General features: G+C 39.7%; 1 protein-coding gene across 50 annotated transcripts in view; it reads right to left on the reverse strand.

Annotated features, from left to right (window-relative positions):
- Positions 1-23,045, reverse strand: part of LOC137521919 (fibroin heavy chain-like) — a 387,111-nt gene that overhangs the window by 311,519 nt on the left and 52,547 nt on the right. For 37 of the 50 annotated variants that reach the window (XM_068241809.1, XM_068241813.1, XM_068241800.1 and 34 more), the window contains 16 exons: positions 22,148-22,201; positions 19,934-19,987; positions 19,258-19,311; positions 18,409-18,462; positions 17,662-17,715; positions 15,687-15,740; positions 13,020-13,091; positions 11,695-11,748; positions 11,125-11,178; positions 9,709-9,762; positions 8,878-8,931; positions 6,215-6,268; positions 4,909-4,962; positions 4,405-4,458; positions 2,328-2,381; positions 1,461-1,514 (listed from right to left, as the gene is read on the reverse strand). In XM_068241809.1, the coding sequence (XP_068097910.1) occupies positions 1,461-1,514; positions 2,328-2,381; positions 4,405-4,458; positions 4,909-4,962; positions 6,215-6,268; positions 8,878-8,931; positions 9,709-9,762; positions 11,125-11,178; positions 11,695-11,748; positions 13,020-13,091; positions 15,687-15,740; positions 17,662-17,715; positions 18,409-18,462; positions 19,258-19,311; positions 19,934-19,987; positions 22,148-22,201 (882 nt within the window). The remainder of the gene's footprint in view (positions 1-1,460; positions 1,515-2,327; positions 2,382-4,404; positions 4,459-4,908; positions 4,963-6,214; positions 6,269-8,877; positions 8,932-9,708; positions 9,763-11,124; positions 11,179-11,694; positions 11,749-13,019; positions 13,092-15,686; positions 15,741-17,661; positions 17,716-18,408; positions 18,463-19,257; positions 19,312-19,933; positions 19,988-22,147; positions 22,202-23,045) is intronic. The other 13 variants (XM_068241798.1, XM_068241820.1, XM_068241818.1 and 10 more) reach the window with 13 other exon arrangements.

Below are 23,045 nucleotides of genomic sequence, written 5' to 3' on the forward strand. Positions count from 1 at the left end.
TAGGGAAAGGACTTCCAGTTTCTTCTAGTTCCTTATACTTCTATTCACTTTCTTACTTCTTCTCACTTTCAGTATCTGTATGTTGTATATAGCTAAGTGCTGTCTTAGCAGTACAATGTAGCATAGATGTCGTTAGGAGAAAGCCTGGTCGATTCACAAGGAATGGACCAGGAGCATGAAATGCTTAAGATTACTTATTACAGATTGATTGCTTTGCTGCTGAGGTAATGAACATATAACAAATATTGCTGATGAACACACCTGTATATCTGTTTTGCTGAATAAACTCCTTAACATTTGAAGATGTCTAACAGTTCTATCTCCTTTGCTGTCGGTGTGATGAGTATCAAGTTGTCACACATATTCTGTAATATGGTGTAGGGTTGTTGCCCATAGCAACCAACAAATATTTATTACACCCCGTAGTTTATTTCTAGTGTTCTATTGTACAGTGCTGCCTAATATGTTAGTGCTTTATATATAACCTTTAATAATAAGTCACAGAGGAAGTACGGTACAGTTAAACTGCTTATTCTTTACGAATTTACCGTATTTTTCAGAATATAAGACGCACTTTTTCTCCCCCAGATTTTGGGGAGAAAAGTGAGTGCGTCTTATATTCTAAAGATACCAAAAAATCAATGCAGAATGCGCAGGGAAGCTGAACCGCCGCTATACATTACCTGATCCTGCAGCCGCGATCCTCCCCCCGGCTGTCGGCGATCCTCTTAAGCATTCTCCTTTCATCCTGGGTCCCGCAGAGCGATCCTCTTCAGTGGCAGCGGTAGGCAGGGACACTGGCCGCCTACCGCTGTGCAGAGCTGCCGGGGTCCGCTGGGCCATCTCCATAAACACTGCTGGGGTTCGCTGGGCCATCTGCATAATCGCCGCTGAAGTCCGCTGGGTCATCTGCATAATAGCCGCTGGAGTTTGCTGGGTCACCGCCTCCATACACGCAGTTCTCTGCACTAGCCGCGCACGTGCGCCAGGGGTCATGCATGACATCAGGTAATGTATGAAAGTGTATTGTAGTGTATTGTATTGTAGTGTATGGTAGTTAATTGGAGCGTAGTTTAGTGTAGTTAATTGTAGTTTAGTGCAGTGTAGTTTAGTGCAGTGTAGTTTAGTTTAAGTGTAGTGTAGTGTATTGCTGTATAGTGTATTGTAGTGTAACTGGTGGGGAAATAGGCTATAGTGTAGTGTAACTGGGCAGTGTAGTGTAGATAGAGTAGCTTAGAAAATTTTTTGGGGGGATAAATGTCCATAAGACGCCCCTGCACTATAGACGCACATAGGTTTAGTTTTTTGTTTTTTTTCCTGATTTTTGCCCTCTAAACCTAGGTGCGTCTTATATGCCGGAGCGTCTTATATTCCGAAAAATACGGTAATGTCATTTTCAAGGTCAGTTTTAACTTCTAGAATTCTTTTCTGATTCCATTCAGCAAGCTTTGCTCCTTTACCTGTAAGTACTCCTTTTTCTCCAAATACTCCATTCCCAGTTAATGCATTACCACCTATGTCAAAGTACACAGTGATTAATAAAATGATCATAATAGAATATTAATTTTCACAATGACAAATTATTAAACGTAGGCCTTAAAGACCCATTTGATCACCATTGTTTACCCAACATTTTTACAGCTCCAATCTTTTCTCTTAGAGGTACAATTCTAACCCCCTTATGTGTCCTTTTCCCCCATACCATAGAGTCTAACCCCTTATATGTCCTTTCCCCCATACCATAGAGTCCATACCCTGTCCTCAAGGCCCACCAACAGTGCATGTTTTGTGGAAATCCACAGAGGTAGGTAATCAGCTCTGCTGAGACACTAATTACCTCACCTGTGCATGTTTGTGGTTTTCTGCAAAACGTGAACTGTTGGTAGGCCTTGAAGACAGGGTTGGGGAACTCTGCCGTAGACTGAACGCCTGTTTCTCAGGGCCCTCCTCCCAGTGTGCTCTTCCCTGCCACTAAATAAAAATCAATGACTTGTCCGCAATATTTATCCCTACAGCTTAGCCCCGTTGTTTATTGTTACATTTTTAATTTGTATACTATTCTCTAAAGCTGTAATGCCCCTGTGTAGTTTGTTTTAGTGTTCTATTGAACAGTGCTGCCTAATATGTTAGTGCTATATATATATATATATATATATATATATATATATATATATATATATATATATATAACCTTAATAATAAGTCACAGAGGAAGTATGGTACAGATGATGAACTGCTTATTCATTAAAAATGTTATTTCATTTTTAAGGTCAGTTTTAACTTCTAGAATTATTTTCTGATCCCTGAAGCAAGCTTTTCTGCATTACCTGTAAGTATTCCTGTTTCTCCAAGTACTCCATTTCCAGTTAATTTATTAACACCTATGTCAAAGTACACAGTGATTAATTAAATGATCATAATATAATATTAACTTTCACAATGACAAATCATTAAACTTAGGCCTTAAAGACCCACTTTTTCACCATTATTTACAAAACATCTTTACAGCTCCAACCTCCTCTATTAGATGGAACCAATGACTTGTCTGCTAAATTTATGTGAATGGGAAAGCTTAAAGAGACACTGCAGTGAAAAAAATTATGATATAATGATTTGTATGTGAAGTACAGCTAAGAAATAAAACATTAGGAGCAGACCCGTAAGTCTAATGTATTTACAGTACAGGAAGAGTTAAGAAACTCCAGTTGTTATCTATGCAAAAGAGCAATTGAACTCCATAACTATCAAAGTCGCAGAGAGCTCTGTCTTCTAAAGCTTATTATCCCAAGTGTCTGGCACTGTATTGTTTGTTCTTCTGCAGAGGATAGCTCAAAAGTTCACTGGCCTGCTCTATAAAATCATTTAGAATGCTGATTACTGCGTAAACTGCAAATATTAGAGAATAATGCAATGTTATAAAAAAAATTATATAGCTGAAGATACAAATATAAGAATATTTTCTTTGCTTCCAATGTTCTAGGTATTATCTGTATTACACAACCAATTCATTATATCATTTTTTTTGTTTACTTCAGCGTCTCTTTAAGTAACAGAGATTCTTCAATAAGTCATAGAACTTGCAGCTATTTACAGCTACAAGGTTCAAGCTGTGGGTCACATTTTTACATGATCTGCTACCTGTTTTTCCTATGAAACAAATCATACCTAAAAATATTACATTTCCTGTCAGTCCTCCTATTCCTTGAACTCCTTCAGTTTCAATCTGACTACCACCTATTTTAACCAGCCGGGCGGTATGGACGAGCTCAGCTCGTCCATCACCGCCGGAGGCTGCCGCTCAGGCCTTGCTGGGCCGATTTTCATCAAATAAAGAGCAGCACACGCAGCCGGCACTTTGCCAGCCGTGTGTGCTGCCTGATCGCCGCCGCTCTGTGGCGATCCGCCGCGAGCAGCGGCGAAAGAGGGTCCCCCCAGCCGCCTGAGCCCAGCGTAGCCGGAACAAAAAGTTCCAGCCAGCGCTAAGGGCTGGATCGGAGGCGGCTGACGTCAGGACGTCGGCTGACGTCCATGACGTCACTCCGCTCATCGCTATGGCGATGATGTAAGCAAAACAAGGAAGGCCGCTCATTGCGGCCTTCCTTGTTTATTCTGGGCGCCGGAGGCGATCGGAAGAACGCCTCCGGAGCGCCCTCTAGTGGGCTTTCATGCAGCCAACTTTCAGTTGGCTGCATGAAATAGTTTTTTTTTTATTTAAAAAAAACCCTCCCGCAGCCGCCCTGGCGATCTTAATAGAACGCCAGGGTGGTTAAGGTACACATTCATCAAGAAATTGAGCATATCAAACTAATTCATTTTTACATAGACACATTATTCAATGTAGGCTAACAAAGTGCCATTTTACAGGCATATATTCAATGGCCTCAATTCACTAAGCTTCATCAAACACTTTATCAAGCGTTTGATAATTTACCTCATGGGTAAAATCTAGTTTTGAATTCACTAAGGTGTTATATATTTATCAAATGTTTTATCAATAAATCTATAATACCTTCGTGAATTCAAAACTAGATATTACCCATGAGGTAAATTATCAAATGTTTGATAAAGTGTTTGATAAAGCTTAGTGAATTGAGGCCAATGTAGGCTAACAAAGGAAAGTGGCATTTTACAGGCATATTTAAATTATACGTTAAGTCAGCAGTTTATAGCAGTTTTTAACAAAAAAAAATGACAAAAGATGAAAAAATGCCTCAAATAAATCTAGAAAACAAACTAGATTGTTGCTGATTAATAATCTGTCAGAAGCTCGCATCTTGGTGATAGCTTCCAAATAAACCAATCGGTCAATCAATCCTAAAGGTTTAATGTCCATGTTAATTTTTTGCATCCCCTGCTCATTTTCTTCTCTTTGGAATAAAATCATACCTAACATTGCTCCATTACCTTCAAGTCCTCCTGTTCCTCCAAATACTCCATTTCCAGTTAATCCATTACCACCTATGTCAAAGTACACAGTGATCAAACAATAAACATAACATATATTTAATTTTCACAATGGCAAAGATTAAACTTAGGCTTTAAAGACCCACTTTTCACCATCACATATTTACAGCTCCGACCTTCACTCTTATACATACACTTCTAACCCCCTTATGTGTCCTTTTCCCCAAATACCACAGACTGTGAGCCTGTTTCTCAGGGCCCTCCTCCCAGTGTGCTCTTCCCTGCCACTACATGGAATCAGTGACTTTTATTTATTTATTTATTGTATTTATAAAGTGTTGTCTAAGTTTTTAGTGCTTTATATATAACCTTTAATAATAAGTCACAGAGGAAGTACAATATAGTTAAACTGCTTATTCATTAAAAATTTTCATTTCATTTTCAACATCAGTTTTAACTTCTAGAATTATTTTCTGATCCCTGAAGCAAGCTTTGCTCCATTACCTGTAAGTATTCCTGTTTCTCCAAGTACTCCATTTCCAGTTAATGTATTACCACCTATGTCAAAGTATACAGTGATTAATAAAGTAATCATAATATAATATTAATTTTTACAATGACAAATTACTAAACCTCATCCCTAAAGACCCATTTTTTCACCATTGTTTACCTAACATCTTTACAGCTCCAATCTCCTTTCTTAGATGTACACTTTTACCCCCTTCTGTGTACTTTTCTCCTAGTACCATAGACTGTAAGCCTGTTTCTCAGGGCCCTGACGGCACCGATGTTACTCACTGAGCTCTGTGTGATGTGATTCCTATAATAGTCTGTGGTGGTGGCGGCTGCACCCAAATCTAGCAATGCTAAAACGCACTGCTCCGACTTGCAGGGACCTTTGCATTATGAGATATTGCAAGGCCAAAAACCAAGTGTCTCAACACGCATGACCACTAAGTTCACGTTGACAAAGAGCACCTGTCTTAGAAGTGGCTGCAGATAGAGCCTCCTGATACATTCAAAGCAACAGCATATGCAGGGGCCTTTGCATTATCAGTAATTGCAGTCAATGAGTGACTTTCCTGAATTTAGTCATTACCTAAATGTGCAAAATTACTATTAGAAATGAAATTATGTCAATTTTTATAATTAAAATAACTTTGTTTTTATAGAAAACACGCAATTACGAAATTTTGCGTTAAATGTGAATTTGCACCGAAACGCAAAATTTCGCTCACAGAATTCTGAATTAAAGTTTCTATGGCAATTACAAAATTACAAATTTGTGTTGTAGCGGCAAAATTCACGTTTGTTGTTAAGGAAACGCGAAATAACGAAAATTTTGGCTCTACACTGCTAGTAACATTACTTTTCTTGTCAGTCCTCCTATTCCTTGAACTCCTTCAGTTTCAATTTGACTACCACCCATGTTAAGGTACACAGTCAACAACAAATTGAGTATATCAAACTAATTCATTTTTGAATAGACAAATTGCTCAATGTAGGCTAACAAAGGGAAGCACCATTTTACAGGCATATTTAAATTATAAGTTATGTCACCAGTTTATAGCAGATTTTAATAAGAACAAGATAAGAAAAGAAACAAAAATAGTCTCAAATAAATCTAGAAAACAACCTAGATGTTGCCTATGAATAATCTGTTAGAAGCTCCCATCTTGGTGATAGCTTCCAGATAAACCAATCAGTCAATCAAGCCTACAGATTTTACCTCCAAGTTATAGGTTACATTTTTGTATTTTCTGCTCATTTTTCCCTATGGAATACATTATACCTGATATTGCTCCATTACCTGTAAGTCCTCCTGTTCCTCCAAGTACTCCATTTCCAGTTAATCCATTACCACCTATGTCAAAGAACACAGTGATTAATAAAATGATCATTATATAATATTATTTTCACAATGACAAATTATTAAACTTAGGCCTTAACCGGTTAACCGTGATTATGAACTTGGTTTCTGCATTTGATGATTGTTTTATATGGCTTCATACTACTGTATGTGAATTACAGTATGTGTAAATAAGCTGTCTCAACCCACTGAGAGGTGATCCCTTTAAGAGACTGGAGCGTGAGGTGGAGTATGACATCGGAGAGGTAAACCTTTTATTTACATGATATGGACGTCCATTCCTGTTCTAATGGACGGTGATTGTTTATATTTACTGTGCTGGCTATGAGGGCGGGGATATTTTTCTATTGGCCGCTATGATCATGTATTGCCGAGGGTGGCCAGATGATGTCGGGTAAGATGCGGCTAACCACGCCCCGCAGTGTCATGTGACGCTGCATGCTTCTTATGGACGGCGGGCGGCTGAGCCAAGACGCGATGAGGTTAGAGGTGAACCTCTCCACTGGGCGCATACAGATACAGGAGCGGTGTAATGAGCGCTGCCAGCCTCATACGTTAGGAATGAATTTGCACATACTGCTGCCTGTCTCCTTCAGGGTCCGCCGGACATCTCGGTGAGTTGATTGGCTGTTGTCATTTAAATTTTATTGGTGCACTTTTCGCTGGGATACTATTTAAGGGTGTGTTCTGGGATGTGCTATTGTGGGCATTTTGGCTTGAGAAAAGGCTGGAGACCTGAAACAGCAGCCACATGTTCTTATTGCAACTTCAATAAAGAGCTTTATACTTCTGCAGTGCCAGCCTCCATCGCTTTGCTGTGCTATTACTTGGATCTAGGAGTGCGGGATCCACTGAGGCTTGGATCCACTGAGGCTTGGGCACGCTGTCCCCTTTGAAAGAGTGCCACTCTTTTTATCTGTGAGAACTTTATTAATAATCTGTTGTAGTGATGCTCGGATACCCCTTTTCAAAATCCGGATCCGATTGGGATCCGGATACCCCGATATTCGATCCGGGTCAGATATCCGAGTTCAAAATTTTCCGATCCGAATGCAAATCGGATATCCGACCACAGTATCCGGGCTATCCGGGCAAATTCGGATATCCGGATAGAAAACAACTGGAAGTGGCCTTTAAATTGCTTTAAAAAACGTTTTTAGGGTATATGAGGCATGCAGCAGCATTATTTTGTAAAGGGGAACACTAATTGATTATGTGGGGACATAAAATCCCCCCCCCAAAAAAAAATAGCTCTAAATTAACATCAGGCCTAGGTTCCAGACAGCAGTCGTGCAGCCCACATTGTGTCCAAAGTCCAACCGCACAACTGGGATATGACAGTTTTCACCCCAGACACCTCCAAAAAATTACGCAGCAATTGTGTTTTGGGTTAAATAAAGGTGGTATCAGTGGCCTGTGGCACCCTGGCGGTGGGAGCTGCACAGGCAGCAGGAGCAGGGCAATGCAGCAGCAGCAGGTGTAACGTGTGCCAGGAGCATGCCGGATGTGGCACGTGCCAAGTGCCAGTCAGACAGCAGAGGAGAAGACACTAGTGCACACTAACTGTCACACTGGCACTGCTCACAGCACAGCAGTTCTGTAGAAAGCTAAAACAGTAGTACTACTACTCTAACAACTACTAGCACTGACTGCAGTACTACAGTACTAACTAAACAATAGAATAATCTAGCTAAACAATAGAACAGGTGTGACTAGATTACAGAGAGCAGATACAGGACAGGTATAGCAGTAAATCTGGGCCTGCTAACTACAAAATAGTACAATAATCTATCTAACACAGAAGTAGTACAGGATTAGAGTAGGACAGGTGAGAGCACAGGTAACTAGAGACTAGAGTACAGACCAGGGCAGGCTGCCTTGCCTAGGCACAGGGCCTAGCTGCTGCAGCTGCAGCAGCACCAGTGACAGTCTCCCTCCCTAGTCCCTAATCACACAAACTAAACTGCCTAAAATACAATCTATCTACAATACAAAGCAATATAGGTGAATATCAAGTGTTGGAGTGTAAAAACGCTAGGTGTATTGAACAATAAATGCACTTGCACAGACAAAAAGCACTGGAGCAATCTCTCAGTACAGTCAGTCAGTAAGTCGCAAGCAGGACCAGTGAGGCAACATGGCGCCCGCTATTTATAGAGGAGGGCTTGGCCAGGCTCCCCCTCTGTGATTGGCTGCAGTCAGAGGGCTGGGAGCCCTCTGATTCGCTTGTGAGGACTCGCGGTGATGTCTGACGTGACGCTATCTGAGCGGATGACGCTATCCAAGCTCGGATAGCTAGGATATCTCCGGATAGCTGATTGCTATCCGAGTGCGCTCGGACAGCACAGCCCGGATAGCTAATACTATTCAAGCTCGGTATTCGAGCTCGAATAGTGAAAAAAGAGCTAGGATATCCGAATATCTCGGATATCCGAGCTCGGATGAGCATCACTGTCTGTTAGAAGCTCACGTCTTCAAGCTTCCAGATAATCCAATCAGTCAATCAATCCTACAGATTTTAGATCCAGCTGATAGGTAAAATCTTTTAATTATTTACTCATGTTTCCCTATGGAATAAATCATAACTAATACTACTCCATTACCTGTAAGTCCTCCTATTCCTCCAAGTACTCCATTTCCAGTTATTCCATTACCACCTACGTCAAAGTACACAGTGATCAAAAAAAATATCATAATATATTATTAAATTTTACAATGACAAACTTTTAAACTTAGGCCTTATAGACTAGTTTTCACTATTCTTCACCATCATTTTCTCCATCACTTTGTCTGTTTGCATTGGCCACCCTCCTCCCAGTCCTTAGACACTCCCACCCAGTTCTGCAATAGAAAGTGCATTGTCATTGTTTGACTCTGCAGCTTCTCAGCATGGTAAATATTAGCCAACCAGAGAGGAACAGAGGTGTGGGAGGGGGAAACAGGAGGTAAAGAGCCTTCAGCCAATCAGGCTGCATTAGTTAAATCTGAAGGGAAAGTAAAGAAGAAAAAAGAATACCCAGCATGCCCAGCAACTTTCCTTGGGCAGCAGATGTACCAAGTAAGAGCTAGGGAAATTGGGGAAGGATCTTTTATGGACAAGAAAAGTAAGAGTGATTTTTAACTTTTGGATTGCCTGGTTAGCATCCTTATTTCTTGCCACTACATTTTTTGATTTTTAATTTTATGCCCGACAGTTATGCTTTAATAAGAAAAAAATGAGAAAGGATGAAAAAATGTGTCAAGTAAATCTAGAAAACAACCTAGATGCTGCCTATTAATAATCTGTTAGAAGCTCAGATCTTGGTGATAGCTTCCAGATAAACCAATTAGTCAAACAAGCCTACAGATTTTAGGTCCAAGTAATAGGTTAAATTTTAGTATTTTCTGATCATATTTCCCAATGGAATAAATCCTACCTAATATTACTCCATTACCTGTAAGTTCTCCTATTCCTCCAAGTACTCCATTTCCAGTATATCCATTACCACCTATGTCGAAGTGCACAGGAATTTAAAAAATGATCATAATATAATATTCATTTTCACAATGACAAATTATTAAACATCAAGTGTTTTGATATTTCCTAAAGGTAAACGATGGCCAGGGAACTGAAAACAATGTCGCCTAAGAACAAGGGGACAGGTCACTGGAAATGGGGGTTTTCCAGTGCATGCGCAGTAAAGACTGTGCTGGTCATTCTATCACATGGTCTTGCCAGCATATGGCAGGCTGAGGAGCTGACTGACAGCAGACTCCACTCACTGGGGATGAGTTTGAGGGTTAACTCTTGACTGGCTGTTTATACGGAACAGACGGTCTAGGGGAAAGGACTTCCTGTTTTTTCTAGTTCCTTATACTTCTATTTACTTCCTTACTTCTTCTCACTTTCAGTATCTGTATGTTGTATATAGCTAAGTGCTGTCTTAGCAGCACAATGTAGCATAGATGTTCGTTAGGAGAAAGCCTGGTCGATTCACAAGGAATGGACCAGGAGCATGAAATGCTTAAGATGACTTATTACAGATTTATTGCTTTGCTGAGGTAACGAACATATAACAAATATTGCTGATGAACACACCTGTATATCTAATGAGGTAGAAAACAAGGAAGGAGGCACCGCTTCTTTTGTAAAATCCCTTTATTCCGGTGGGGGAGGATGCAGGTACATGGCAGTGGGGGCAACAGATGCCTGACAGCTGTTTCGCTGGTTTAAACCAGCTTCTTCAGAGGCAGATTGTACCATCTGCCTCTGAAGAAGCTGGTTTAAACCAGCGAAACAGCTGTCAGGCATCTGTTGCCCCCACTGCCATGTACCTGCATCCTCCCCCACCGGAATAAAGGGATTTTACAAAAGAAGCGGTGCCTCCTTCCTTGTTTTCTACCTCATTGGATCCTAAGCTGTCTTCTGGACGTGCACGCTCTTGGTTCCCATCTCCGGTGCGTCTGCCCTGCTGCATTTGGTGCCAGGTACTGTGCCTCCTTTTCCACTACACCTGTATATCTGTTTTGCTGAATAAACTCCTTAACATTTGAAGATGTCTAACAGTTATATCTCCTTTGCTGTCGCTGTGATGAGTATTAAGTTGTCACACATTCTGTGATATGGTGCAGGGTTGTTGCCCATAGCAACCAACAAATATTTATTACACCCCGTGCAGTTTATTTCTAGTGTTTATTGTACAGTGCTGCCTAATATGTTAGTGCTTTATAGATAACCTTTAATAATAAGTCACAGAGGAAGTACAGCACAGTTAAACTACTTATTCTTTACAAATTTAATTTCATTTTCAAGGTCAGTTTTAACTTCTAGAATTCTTTTCTGATTCCTGCAGCAAGCTTTGCTCCATTACCTGTAAGTACTCCTTTTTCTCCAAGTACTCCATTTCCAGTTAATATATTACCACCTATGTCAAAGTATACCGTGATTAATAAAATTATCAGAATATAATATTAATTTTAACAATGACAAATTATTAACCTTAGGCCTTAAAGACCCATTTGTTCACCATTGTTTACCCAACATCTTTACAGCTCCAATCTGTGTCCCTTTCCCCCATACCACTGAACGCCTGTTTCTCAGGGCCCTCCTCCCAGTGTGCTCTTCCCTGCCACTAAATAAAAATCAATGACTTGTCTGCTATATTTATCCCTACAGCTTAGCCCCGTTGTTTATTGTTACATTTTTAATTTGTATACTATTCTTTAAAGCTGTAATGCCCCTGTGTAGTTTTTTTCTAGTGTTCTATTGTACGGTGCTGCCTAATATGTTAGTGCTTTATATATAACCTTTAATAATAAGTCACAGAGGAAGTATGGTACAGATTAACTGCTTATTCATTAAAAATATTATTTCATTTTTAAGGTCAGTTTTAACTTCTAGAATTATTTTCTGATCCCTGAAGCAAGCTTTGCTCCATTACCTGTAAGTAGTCCTGTTTCTCCCAGTACTCCATTTCCAGTTAATGTATTACCACCTATGTCAAAGTACACAGTGATTAATAAAATTATCATAATATAATATTAATTTTCACAATGACAAATCGTTAAACTTAGGCCTTATAGACCCACTTTTTCACCATTATTTACAAAACATCTTTACAGCTCCAACCTCATCTCTTAGATGTACACTTTTACCCCCTTATGTGTCCTTTCCCCCATACCATAGGCTGTAAGCCTGTTTCTCAGGGCCCTCCTCCCAGGGTGCTCTTCCCTTACACTACATGGAATCAGTGACTTGTCTGCTAAATTTATGTGAATAGGAAAGCGTAAAGAGACACTGCAGTGAAAAAAATATATGATATAATGATTTGTATGTGAAGTACAGCTAAGAAATAAAACATTAGGAGCAGACCCCTAAGTCTAATGCAATTACAGTACAGGAAGAGTTAAGAAACTCCAGTGTTTATCTATGCAAAATAGCAATTGAACTCCACAACAATCAAAGTCGCAGAGAGCTCTGTCTTCTGAAGCTTATTATCTCAAGTGTCTGGCACTGTATTGTTTGTTCTTCTGCAGAGGATAGTTCAAACAGTTCACTGGCCTGCTCTGTAAAATCATTTGGAATGCTGATTACTGTGTAAACTGCAAATATTAGAGAATGATGCAATGTTATAAAAAAAACTATATAAGTGAAAATAAAAATATAAGAATATTTTCTTTGCTTCTAATGTTCTAGTTATTATCTGTACTACACAACCATATCATTATATCATATTTTTTTGTTTAATTCAGTGTCTCTTTAAGTAGCAGAGATTCTACAACAAGTCATAGAACTGCAGAGGCTGCAGCTATTTGTAGCTATAAGGTTCAAGCTGTGGGTCACATTTTTACATGATCTGCTCCCTCTTTTTCCTATGAAACAAATCATGCCTAATAATATTACATTTCCTGTCAGTCCTCCAATTCCTTGAACTCCTTCAGTTTTAATCTGACTACCACCCATTTTAAGGAACACAGTCATCAAGAAATTGAGCATATTATACTAATTCATTTTTACATAGACACATTATTCAATGTAGGCTAACAAAGGAAAGGGCCATTTTACAGGCATATTTAAATTATACGTTAAGTCAACAGTTTATAGCAGTTATTAACAAGGAAAAAAATGACAAAAGAGGAAAAAAATGCCTCAAATAAATCTATATATAAACCAATGGGTCAATCAATCCTAAAGGTTTAATGTCCATGTTATAGGTCAATTTTTTGCATTCCCTGCTCATTTTTTTCTCTTTGGAATAAATCATACCTAATATTGCTCCATTACCTTCAAGTCCTCCTGTTCCTCCGAATACTCCATTTCCAGCTAATCCATTACCACCTATGTCAAACAATACACATAACATATTTTTAATTTTAACAATGGCAAATGATTAAACTTAGGCCTTAAAGACCCACTTTTCACCATCACATACCGTATATACTCGAGTATAGGCCGAGATTTTAGGACCAAAAAAGTGGTCCAAAAGTGGGGGTCTCGGCCTATACTTGAGTCTCCCCGCATGCATGCCATGTGTCCCCCTAAGTGCCCCCGAATGCAGGGAATCTGTGTTCCCTGGTGCGGCAGCAATGTATGTGAGTGACGCTTGCATCTTCCGCTCCCCCTCGAGATTCCCTTCACCCCCCCCCCCCCCACACACACACCAGAGCAGAGCGAGATATGCTGGCTTTGGCTATAAGAAGTGTAGTGCACTGTTTTCACTCACTTGTCCACGGTGGCTGTAAGGATGCGGCTACAATGTATCTGAGTGGCGGCTGCATCTTCCACTCCCCCCGAGTCTCTCCCTCTTGTCAGAGTGGAGCGTTGGGTGTTGGTTGCGGATGAAGAGTAGTGCACAGCGTTCCCTCATCTGGTCCATGCCGCCAGTCTGAATCTCATCTCTATGTCATATTTAATTATGTGCGACAGTGCAGGACGTCATAGAGATGAGACTCCGACAGGCAGCATGGACCGGTGAGGGAACGTTGTGCACTACTCTTCACCTGGCACCAGCACACAACGCTCCACTCGGACAAGGGAGGAGAGACTCGGGGGAAGCAGAAGATGCAAGTGCCGCTCACATGGGTTTTAGCTGCATCATTATCATCACCGTGAAGCGGTGAGTGAACGATGTGCACTACTCTTCTTATTTCCGCTCTGGCAGGGGGAAGGAGGGGGGGAGCGGGAGATGCAAGCGCTTTTTACATATATTGTAGCCATATCAGTACTGTATTCCACCCGTACATTATGGAGGAGGCACCGGAGGGGCACAGATGCAGTGCACTCAGGAGCACTTAGGGGACATGGCTGTATGTCACGCATGATTGGGGGGCAACTCAGGGTACACGATTGTCACGTGTCGCTCACATTAAATTCATATAATACTGCTAGCATATGGTGGAGGGGGCACTTTGGAGACACAGATGTCACTTACATGCAGTATGGCATACTGTACTTACTCATGAGGTGGAGAGGTTTTTACAGTGTGAAGTGCTCTGTAAAATGTTTGCATGGTATTTTCTGTAATGACCTGTTGTTCTGAGGTGACTGTGACTGTGATCAGTTGCATATGTTTACCTGCCATGGTGTTGGCCTTTATACAGTAGTTAACCCATTTAGAGCTTCTGAGTACATTTGTGGTTTTGCGGTTACCATGACTGCAGTCTGCGGATCTTATTCTGCTGTGAGTGGTGCTGTGGCATTTCCTACCCCGGCTTATACTTGGGTCAGTCAATTTTTCCAGTTTTTTTAGGTTGAAAGTTGGGGGGTCGGCTTATACTCGGGTCGGCTTATACTCGGGTATATACGGTATTTACAGCTCCGACCTTCTCTCTTATACATACACTTCTAACCCCCTTATGTGTCCTTTTCCTCAAATACCATGGACTGTTAGCCTGTTTCTGAGGGCCCCTACTGCCAGTGTCCTCTTCCCTGCCACTACATGGAATCAATGACTTGTCTGCTATATTTATCCCTACATCTTAGCTTCGTTGTTTATCATTACATCACTATTTTGTGTACCATTCTGTGATGAGAGCTTCTGATAAGTCAATCATGATGAAACATGTAAGGCAGGTAACCTGAGTGGCGTTCTGAGCTGTGTGGAAAGTGGAAATGCACGCCATTTCAATCACAGTGGAGGGACTACAAGTGCCAGCTGGGGCCCAACTAAACGGGGGAGGGCCCGTATCATAAAAACTCTATGCTGAATATTGAAAGAAAGGAATCTGTGAATGGAATTTTATTTTTTATTACAATAAATATCCCTGGTTTTATGCTATGTAAGGCGCTTGTTTTGAGGTAATATTCATATGGAAGTTGGAATCCGCTCTGCAAGGAATAAGAAGGAATGTACGGTACCCAGTGGTGACATTCATCAGTTCGGTGTGGTGGGGGACGGCCCAAAGTGTCCCAAGGTGCTGATAGACCTGAGTGGAGGTCTTAACATCTGGTGAGTGTCTGTACACCGGGTGCTGGTGGAGGTGACAGGAAGACTAGGAGTTGCAGATAATAAGACACCTTGGCAGATGTGGACTTCTTCATATGGACATTTTTATCTGAGCATTGTTATTTAGTAAAAGTTGTGTTAAGTGCCACCTTCTGAGAGCTTTATACATAAGAAGAAGGGGCAGCTCCAACCTATTGGACCGTAACGGGCATCCAGTGTAATTTTGGTGTAGCCCTGTACTCCTTGTATGTGTTCTAAAGCTGTAATGTCTAAAGCTGTAATGCCTCGTGTCATTTTTTTTCTAGATTTCTACTGTACAGTGTTGCCTAAGTTTTTAGTGCTTTATATATAACCTTTAATAATAAGTCACAGAGGAAGTACAGTACAGATAACCTGCTTATACATTAAACATTTTCATTTCATTTTCAACATCAGTTTTCATTTCTAGAATTATTTTCTGATCCCTGAAGCAAGCTTTGCTCCATTACCTGTAAGTATTCCTGTTTCTCCAAGTACTCCATTTCCAGTTAATGTATTACCACCTATATCAAAGTATGCAGTAATTAATAAAGTAATCATAATATAATATTAATTTTTACAATGACAAATTACTAAACCTCTTCCCTAAAGACCCATTTTTTCACCATTGTTTACCTAACATATTTACAGCTCCAATCTCCTTTCTTAGATGTACACTTTTACCCCCTTCTGTGTACTTTTCTCCCAGTACCATAGACTGTAAGCCTGTTTCTCAGGGCCCTCCTCCCAGTGTGCTCTTCTTTGCTACTAAATACAATCAGTGACTTGTCTGCTAAATGTATGTGAATGGGAAAGTGTTAAGTAGCAGAGATTCTACAACAAGTCGTAGAACTGCAGAGAGTGCAGCTATTTGCGGCTATAAGGTTCAAGCTGTGGGTAACATTTTTACATGATCTGCTCCCTCTTTTTCCTATGAATAAAATAATGCCTAGCAACTAGTGATGAGCGTAATATCCTAATTACGATTACAAGAAATTTTGCGAAATCACAAAATTACGAAAATTTTACAAAATTACAAAATGTTGCGAAATTTTCGAAATTACAGTTAAATTACGTGAAATTTCGCATTTATGGGGAGTTTTGTAATTATGATCGTTTTTTATAATTACAATTGCTGACGTAACACAAACAAATCAAAATTTCATGTTTAACATGGGAATTTGTCTGTCCTCGAAATCGTGTTCCACTTTAAAGCATTCTGATACATTTAAAGCAACAGCACTTGCAGGCATACATTTGAAAACGGTGGCGGTAGACTTGGGCACAGGATACAGCCGGTATATGGCTGATCCTGCTTCTGCACAAGTCCGGGCCATGTTAATTACTATTCCCCCTCCAAGCCACCATGGATAGTGGGGGAATGATATAATTCAGCTTCCAGCGATTGCTGGAGGCCAAACTTCAGCTCCGTCTACTGACGGCACCGACGTTACTCACTGAGCTCTGTGTAATGTGATTCCTATAATAGTCTATGGTGGTGGTGGCTGCACCCAAATCTAGCAATGCTGAAAAGCACTGCTCCGACTTGCAGGGACCTTTGCATTATCAGATATTGCAAGGCCAAAAAACAAGTGTCTCAGCATGCATGACCACATAGTGCACCTTGACAAAGAGCACCTGTCTTAGAAGTGGCTGCAGATAGAGCCTCCTGATACATTTAAAGCAACAGCATGTGCAGGGGCCTTTGCATTATCAGTAATTGCAATCAATGAGTGACTTTCCTGAATTTAGTCATTACCTAAATGTGCATAATTACTATTAGAAATGGAATTATGTCAATTTTCATAATTAAAATAATTTTGTTTTTATAGAAAACACGCAATTACGAAATTTTGCGTTAAACCTGAATTTGCACCGAAACGCAAAATTTTGCTCACAGAATTCTGAATTACAATGTGTATGACAATTACAAAATTACAAATGTGTGTTGTAGCGGCAAAATTCATGTTTGTTGTTAAGGAAACGCGAACTAATGAAAATTTCGGCTCTACACTGCTAGTAACATTACTTTTCTTGTCAGTCCTCCTATTCCTTGAACTCCTTCACTTTCAATTTGACTACCACCCATGTTAAGGTACACAGTCAACAACAAATTAAGCATATCAATTGTTCAATGTAGGCTAACAAAGGGAAGCACCATTTTACAGGCATATTTAAATTATAAGTTATGTCACCAGTTTATAGCAGATTTTAATAAGAACAAGATAAGAAAGGAAACAAAAATAGTCTCAAATAAATCTAGGAAACAACCTAGATGCTACCTATTAATAATCTGTTAGAAGCTCACATCTTGGTGATAGCTTCCAGATAAACCAATCAGTCAATCAAGCCTACAGATTTTACCTCCAAGTTATAGGTTACATTTTTGTATTTTCTGCTCATTTTTCCCTATGGAATAAATTATACCTGATATTGCTCCATTACCTGTAAGTATTCCTGTTCCTCCAAGTACTCCATTTCCAGTTAATCCATTACCACCTATGTCAAAGAACACAGTGATTAATAAAATGATCATTATATAATATGAATTTTCACAATGACAAATTATTAAACTTAGGCCTTAAAGACCTATTTTTTCGCCCTATACACACACTCAATAGCGGTCTTTTAGGCTCTCACAACTTTTCTTGTGAAAAAAATCTCTTGCTATTGTTCAGGCAGCTGATAAGACTGATAAGAAGTCAACTAAACATTTGGATAGACTTCGTATCAGTCTTATCAGCTGCTTGAACAATAGCAAAAGATTTTTTTTAGGAGTTTCACAAGAAAAGTTGTGAGAGCCTAAAAGTTCGCTCTTGAGTGTGTGTATGGGGCTTATACTCAGGTCGGCTTATACTCGAGTATATACGGTATTTACGGCTCCGACCTCCTCTCTTATACATACACTTCTAACCCCCTTATCTGTCTGTTTCTCCCAATACCATAGACTGTAAGACTGTTTCTCAGGGCCCTCCTCCCCGTGTGCTCTTCCCTGCCACTAAATGGAATCAGTGACATGTCTGCTATATTTATACTTACATGTGAGCTCCGTTGTTTATTGTTACATAACTTTTTTGTGTACTATTCAGTCAATCAATCCTACAGATTTTAGGCCCAGCTGATAGGTAAAATGTTTGTATTTTTTACTCATGTTTCCTAAGGAGTAAATCATAACTAATACTACTCCATTACCTGTAAGTCCTCCTGTTCCTCCAAGTACTCCATTTTCAGTTATTCCATTACCACCTATGTCAAAGTACACAGTGATCAAAAAAAATATCATAATATGTTATTAATTCTTAAAATGACACATTTTTAAACTTAGGCCTTATAGATTAATTTTTTCACCCTTGTTCACCATCATTTTCTCCATCACTCTGTCTGTGTTTGCATTGACCACCCTCCTCCCAGTCTTAAGACACTCCCACCCAGTTCTGTAATAGAAAGTGCATTGTCATTGTGTGACTCTGCAGCTTCGCAGCATGATAAATATTAGCCAACCAGAGAGGAACAGAGGTGTGGGAGGGGGAAACTGGAGGTAAACAGGCTTTAGCCAATCAGGCTGCATTAGTTAAGTCTGAGGGGAAAGTAGAGAAGAAAACAAGAAAACCCAGCATGCTCTGCAATTTCCTGTGCACAGCACATGCACCTAGTAAGAGTCAGGGAAACTGGGGAATGATTTTTTTATAGAAAAGAAAAGTAAGAGTGATTTTTTAACTTTTGGATTGCCTGTTAAAATCCTTATTAATTGTTTACCAGACAAAAATAAAGACTTGATTTTTGAGTTCTCTGCCCCACATTTATGCTTTACTAAGAAAAGGATTGGAAAGGAAGATAAAATGTGTCAAATAAATCTAGAAAATGACCTAGATTGTTGCCTATTAATAATCTGTTAGAATCCCACATCTTGGTGATAGCTTCCAGATAAACCAATCAGTCAATCAAGCCTACAGATTTTAGGTCCAAGTTATAGGTCAAATTTTTGTATTTTCTATTCATGTTTACCTATGGAATAAATGATACCTGATATTACTCCATTACCTGTAAGTCCTCCTGCTCCTCCAAGTACTCCATTTCCAGTTATTCCATTACCACCTATGTCAAAGTAGACAGTGATCAAAAAAAATTATCATAATATATTATTATTTTTTACAATGACAAATAATTAAACTTAGGCCGTAAAGACCAATTATTTCACCATTGTTTACCCAACATCTTTACAGCTCCAACCTCCTCTCTTACACACCCTTTTTTACCCTTATATGTTTCCTTTTCCCCCAATACCATAGACTGTAAGCCTGTTATTCAGGGCCCTCCACCCAGTGTGCTCTTCTCTGCCACTAAATCATCATTAAATCATTAAAAATTGTATTTCATTTTCAAGGAAAAGTAAGAGTGATTTTTAACTTTTGCATTGCCTGATTGGCATCCACATTTCTTGCCACTACATTTTTTGATTTTTAATTTTATGCCAGACAGTTATGCTTTAATAAGAAAAAGATGAGAAATGATGAAAACATGCCTCAAATAAATCTAGAAAACCTAGATGGTTGCCTATTAATAATCTGTTAGAAGCTCACATCTTGGTGATAGCTTCCAGATAAACCAATCAGTCAATCAATCTTACAGATTTTAGACCCAAGTAATAGGTTACATTTTTGTATTTTCTGCTCATATTTCCTAATGGAATAAATCCTACCTAATATTACTCCATTACCTGTAAGTTCTCCTATTCCTCCAAGTACTCCATTTCCAGTATATCCATTACCACCTATGTCGAAGTGCACAGGAATTAAAAAAAATGATCATAATATAATCTTCATTTTCACAATGACAAATTATTAAACTTAGGCCATAACAAACCATTTTTTCACCATTGTTTACCCAACATCTTTACAGCTCCAACCTCCTCTCTTACATGTACAGTTTTACCACTTATGTGTCCTTTTCCCCCAATACCATAGACTGTAAGCCTGTTTCTCAGGGCCCTCCTCCCAGTGTGCTCTTTTCTACCACTACATGGAATCAGTGACTTGTCTGCTATATTTATCCCTACATGTTAGCTCCATTGTTTATTGCTACATCACTATTTTGTGTACCATTCTCTAAAGCTGTATTGCCCCCTGTTGGAATTTAAGTACGATATGCTTGAATCCGGAGCCCTCAGTTACTTTAGATAACTAGTCTTAGTAAAAGGACTTGCTCTGCAGAGTTTCTCTTTAAAGAGACTCCGTAACAAAAATTGCATCCTGTTTTTTATCATCCTACAAGTTCCAAAAGCTATTCTAATGTGTTCTGGCTTACTGCAGCACGTTCTACTATCACCATCTCTGTAATAAATCAACTTATATCTCTCTTGTCAGACTTGTCAGCCTGTGTCTGGAAGGCTGCCAAGTTCTTCAGTGTTGTGGTTCTGTGATGCATCTCCCCCCTCCAGGCCCCTCTCTGCACACTGCCTGTGTATTATTTAGATTAGGGCAGCTTCTCTCTTCTCTCTTATCTTTTACAAGCTGGATAAATCCTCCTCTGAGCTGGCTGGGCTTTCACATACTGAGGAATTACATACAGGCAGAGCTGTCTGCACTCTGCAGGAAGAAACAGCCTGACACTTCAGTGGAAGATAGCTGCAGGGGGAAAGAAACACACAAATGATCTCTTGAGATTCAAAAGGAAGGCTGTATACAGCCTGATTGTGTATGGATGTATTTTCTATGTGTGGACATACTGTACATCAACCTACTTCCTGTTTTGGTGGCCATTTTGTTTGTTTATAAACAAACTTTTTAAAACTGTTTTTAACCACTTTTAATGCGGCAGGGAGCGGCGAAATTGTGACAGAGGGTAATAGGAGATGTCCCCTAACGCACTGGTATGTTTACTTTTGTGCGATTTTAACAATACAGATTCTCTTTAAGGAGGATTACTCTTGAAGAGAAATAGAGGCATTTATAGAAGCACAATGTAGAACTTTCTGTATGTCTCCCACAAGGCTGGAGCGTGGTACCAGCTCAATATGTACCGACATATAGGCTGCAGAGGGGTAAACATCAAGTATTTTCATATTTTCTAAAGGTAAACAATGGCCAGGGAACAGAAAACAATGTTGCCTAAGAACAAGGAGACAGGTCACTGGAAAGGGGGATTTTCCAGTGCATGCGCAGTAAAGACTGTGCTGGTCATTCTATCATATGGTCTTGCCAGCCTATGGAAAACTGAGGAGCTGACTGACAGCAGACTCCACTCACTGGGGGTGGAGTCGAGGGTTAACTCTTCACTGGCTGTTTATAAGGAAGAACGGTCTAGGGGAAAGGACTTCCAGTTTCTTCTATTTACTTATACTTCTATTCACTTCCTAACTTCTTGTAACTTCCAGTATCTGTATGCTGTATATAGCTAAGTGCTGTCTTAGCAGCACAATGTAGCATATATGTTTGTTAAGAGAAAGCCTGGTAGATGCACAAGGAATGGACCAAGAGCATGAAATGCTTAAGATGACTTACTACAGATTGATTGCTTTGCTGAGGTAATGAAAATATAAATAAGATTGCTGATGAACACACCTGTATATCTGTTTTGCTGAATAAACTCCTTAACCTTTGAAAATGTCTAACAGTTCTATCTCCTTTGCTGTTGCTGTGAGGAGTATCAAGTTGTCACATGTTTTGTGATATGGTGCCGAATAAAGGTGTAGTGTTGTTGCCCATAGCAACCAACAAATATTTATTACACCCCGTGTAGTTTATTTCTAGTGTTCTATTGTACAGTGCTGCCTAATATGTTAGTGCTTTATATATAACCTTTAATAATAAGTCACAAAGGAAGTATGGTACAGTTATACTGCTTATTCTTTACAAATTTAATTTCATTTTCAAGGTCAATTTTAACTTCTAGAATTATTTTCTGATCCCTGAAGCAAGCTTTGCTCCATTACCTGTAAGTACTCCTTTTTCTCCAAATACTCCATTCCCAGTTAATGTATTACCACCTATGTCAAAGCACACAGTAATTAATAAAGTGATCATAATAGAATATTCACTTGCACAATGATACATTATTAAACTTAGGCCTTAAAGAGACACTGAAGCTAACTATTTGAGGGCTGCAGAGCCCCCAAACCCCTCTGCAAATATCCACGACCAACTTGGTCGTGGATTTTGCTGTGCTGAGGGGCAGAGCTTCCAGCTGTAGCTCTGCCCCTTCTGACGTCAATTGCTGCATGGATCACCACCTCTCCCCGTCCCTCTCTGTGAAGGAAGAGTGAGAGGGGTGGGGAGAGCCGGCAATACACCGTGATTGACGTCAGGAGGGGCAGAGCTGAAGCTGAAAGCTCTGCCCCTTCCAGGAAATACCTGCCAGATTGCCCCCCGGGGATTTGGGGGCTCTGCAGCCCTCGTTTAGTGGCGGGAACATGGCGGATTACTTGTGATGAGAGCACTGAAGCAAATCATAAGGTAAAATTGGCAAAAATAGTTTACTTCAGTGTCTCTTTAAAGACCCATTTGTTCACCATTGTTTACCCAACATCTTTACAGCTCAAATCAATGACTTGTCCGCAATATTTATCCCTACAGCTTAGCCCCGTTGTTTATTGTTACATTTTTAATTTGTATACTATTCTTTAAAGCTGTAACACCCCTGTGAAGTTTTGTTCTAGTGTTCTAGTGTACGGTGCTGCCTAATATGTTAGTGCTTTATATATAACTTTTAATAATAAGTCACAGAGGAATTATGGTACAGATGAACTGCTTATTCATTAAAAATGTTATTTCATTTTTAAGGTCAGTTTTAACTTCTAGAATTATTTTCTGATCCCTGAAGCAAGCTTTGCT

Source organism: Hyperolius riggenbachi, chromosome 6 (genome assembly GCF_040937935.1).
Source record: "Hyperolius riggenbachi isolate aHypRig1 chromosome 6, aHypRig1.pri, whole genome shotgun sequence".
NCBI lineage: Eukaryota > Metazoa > Chordata > Amphibia > Anura > Hyperoliidae > Hyperolius > Hyperolius riggenbachi.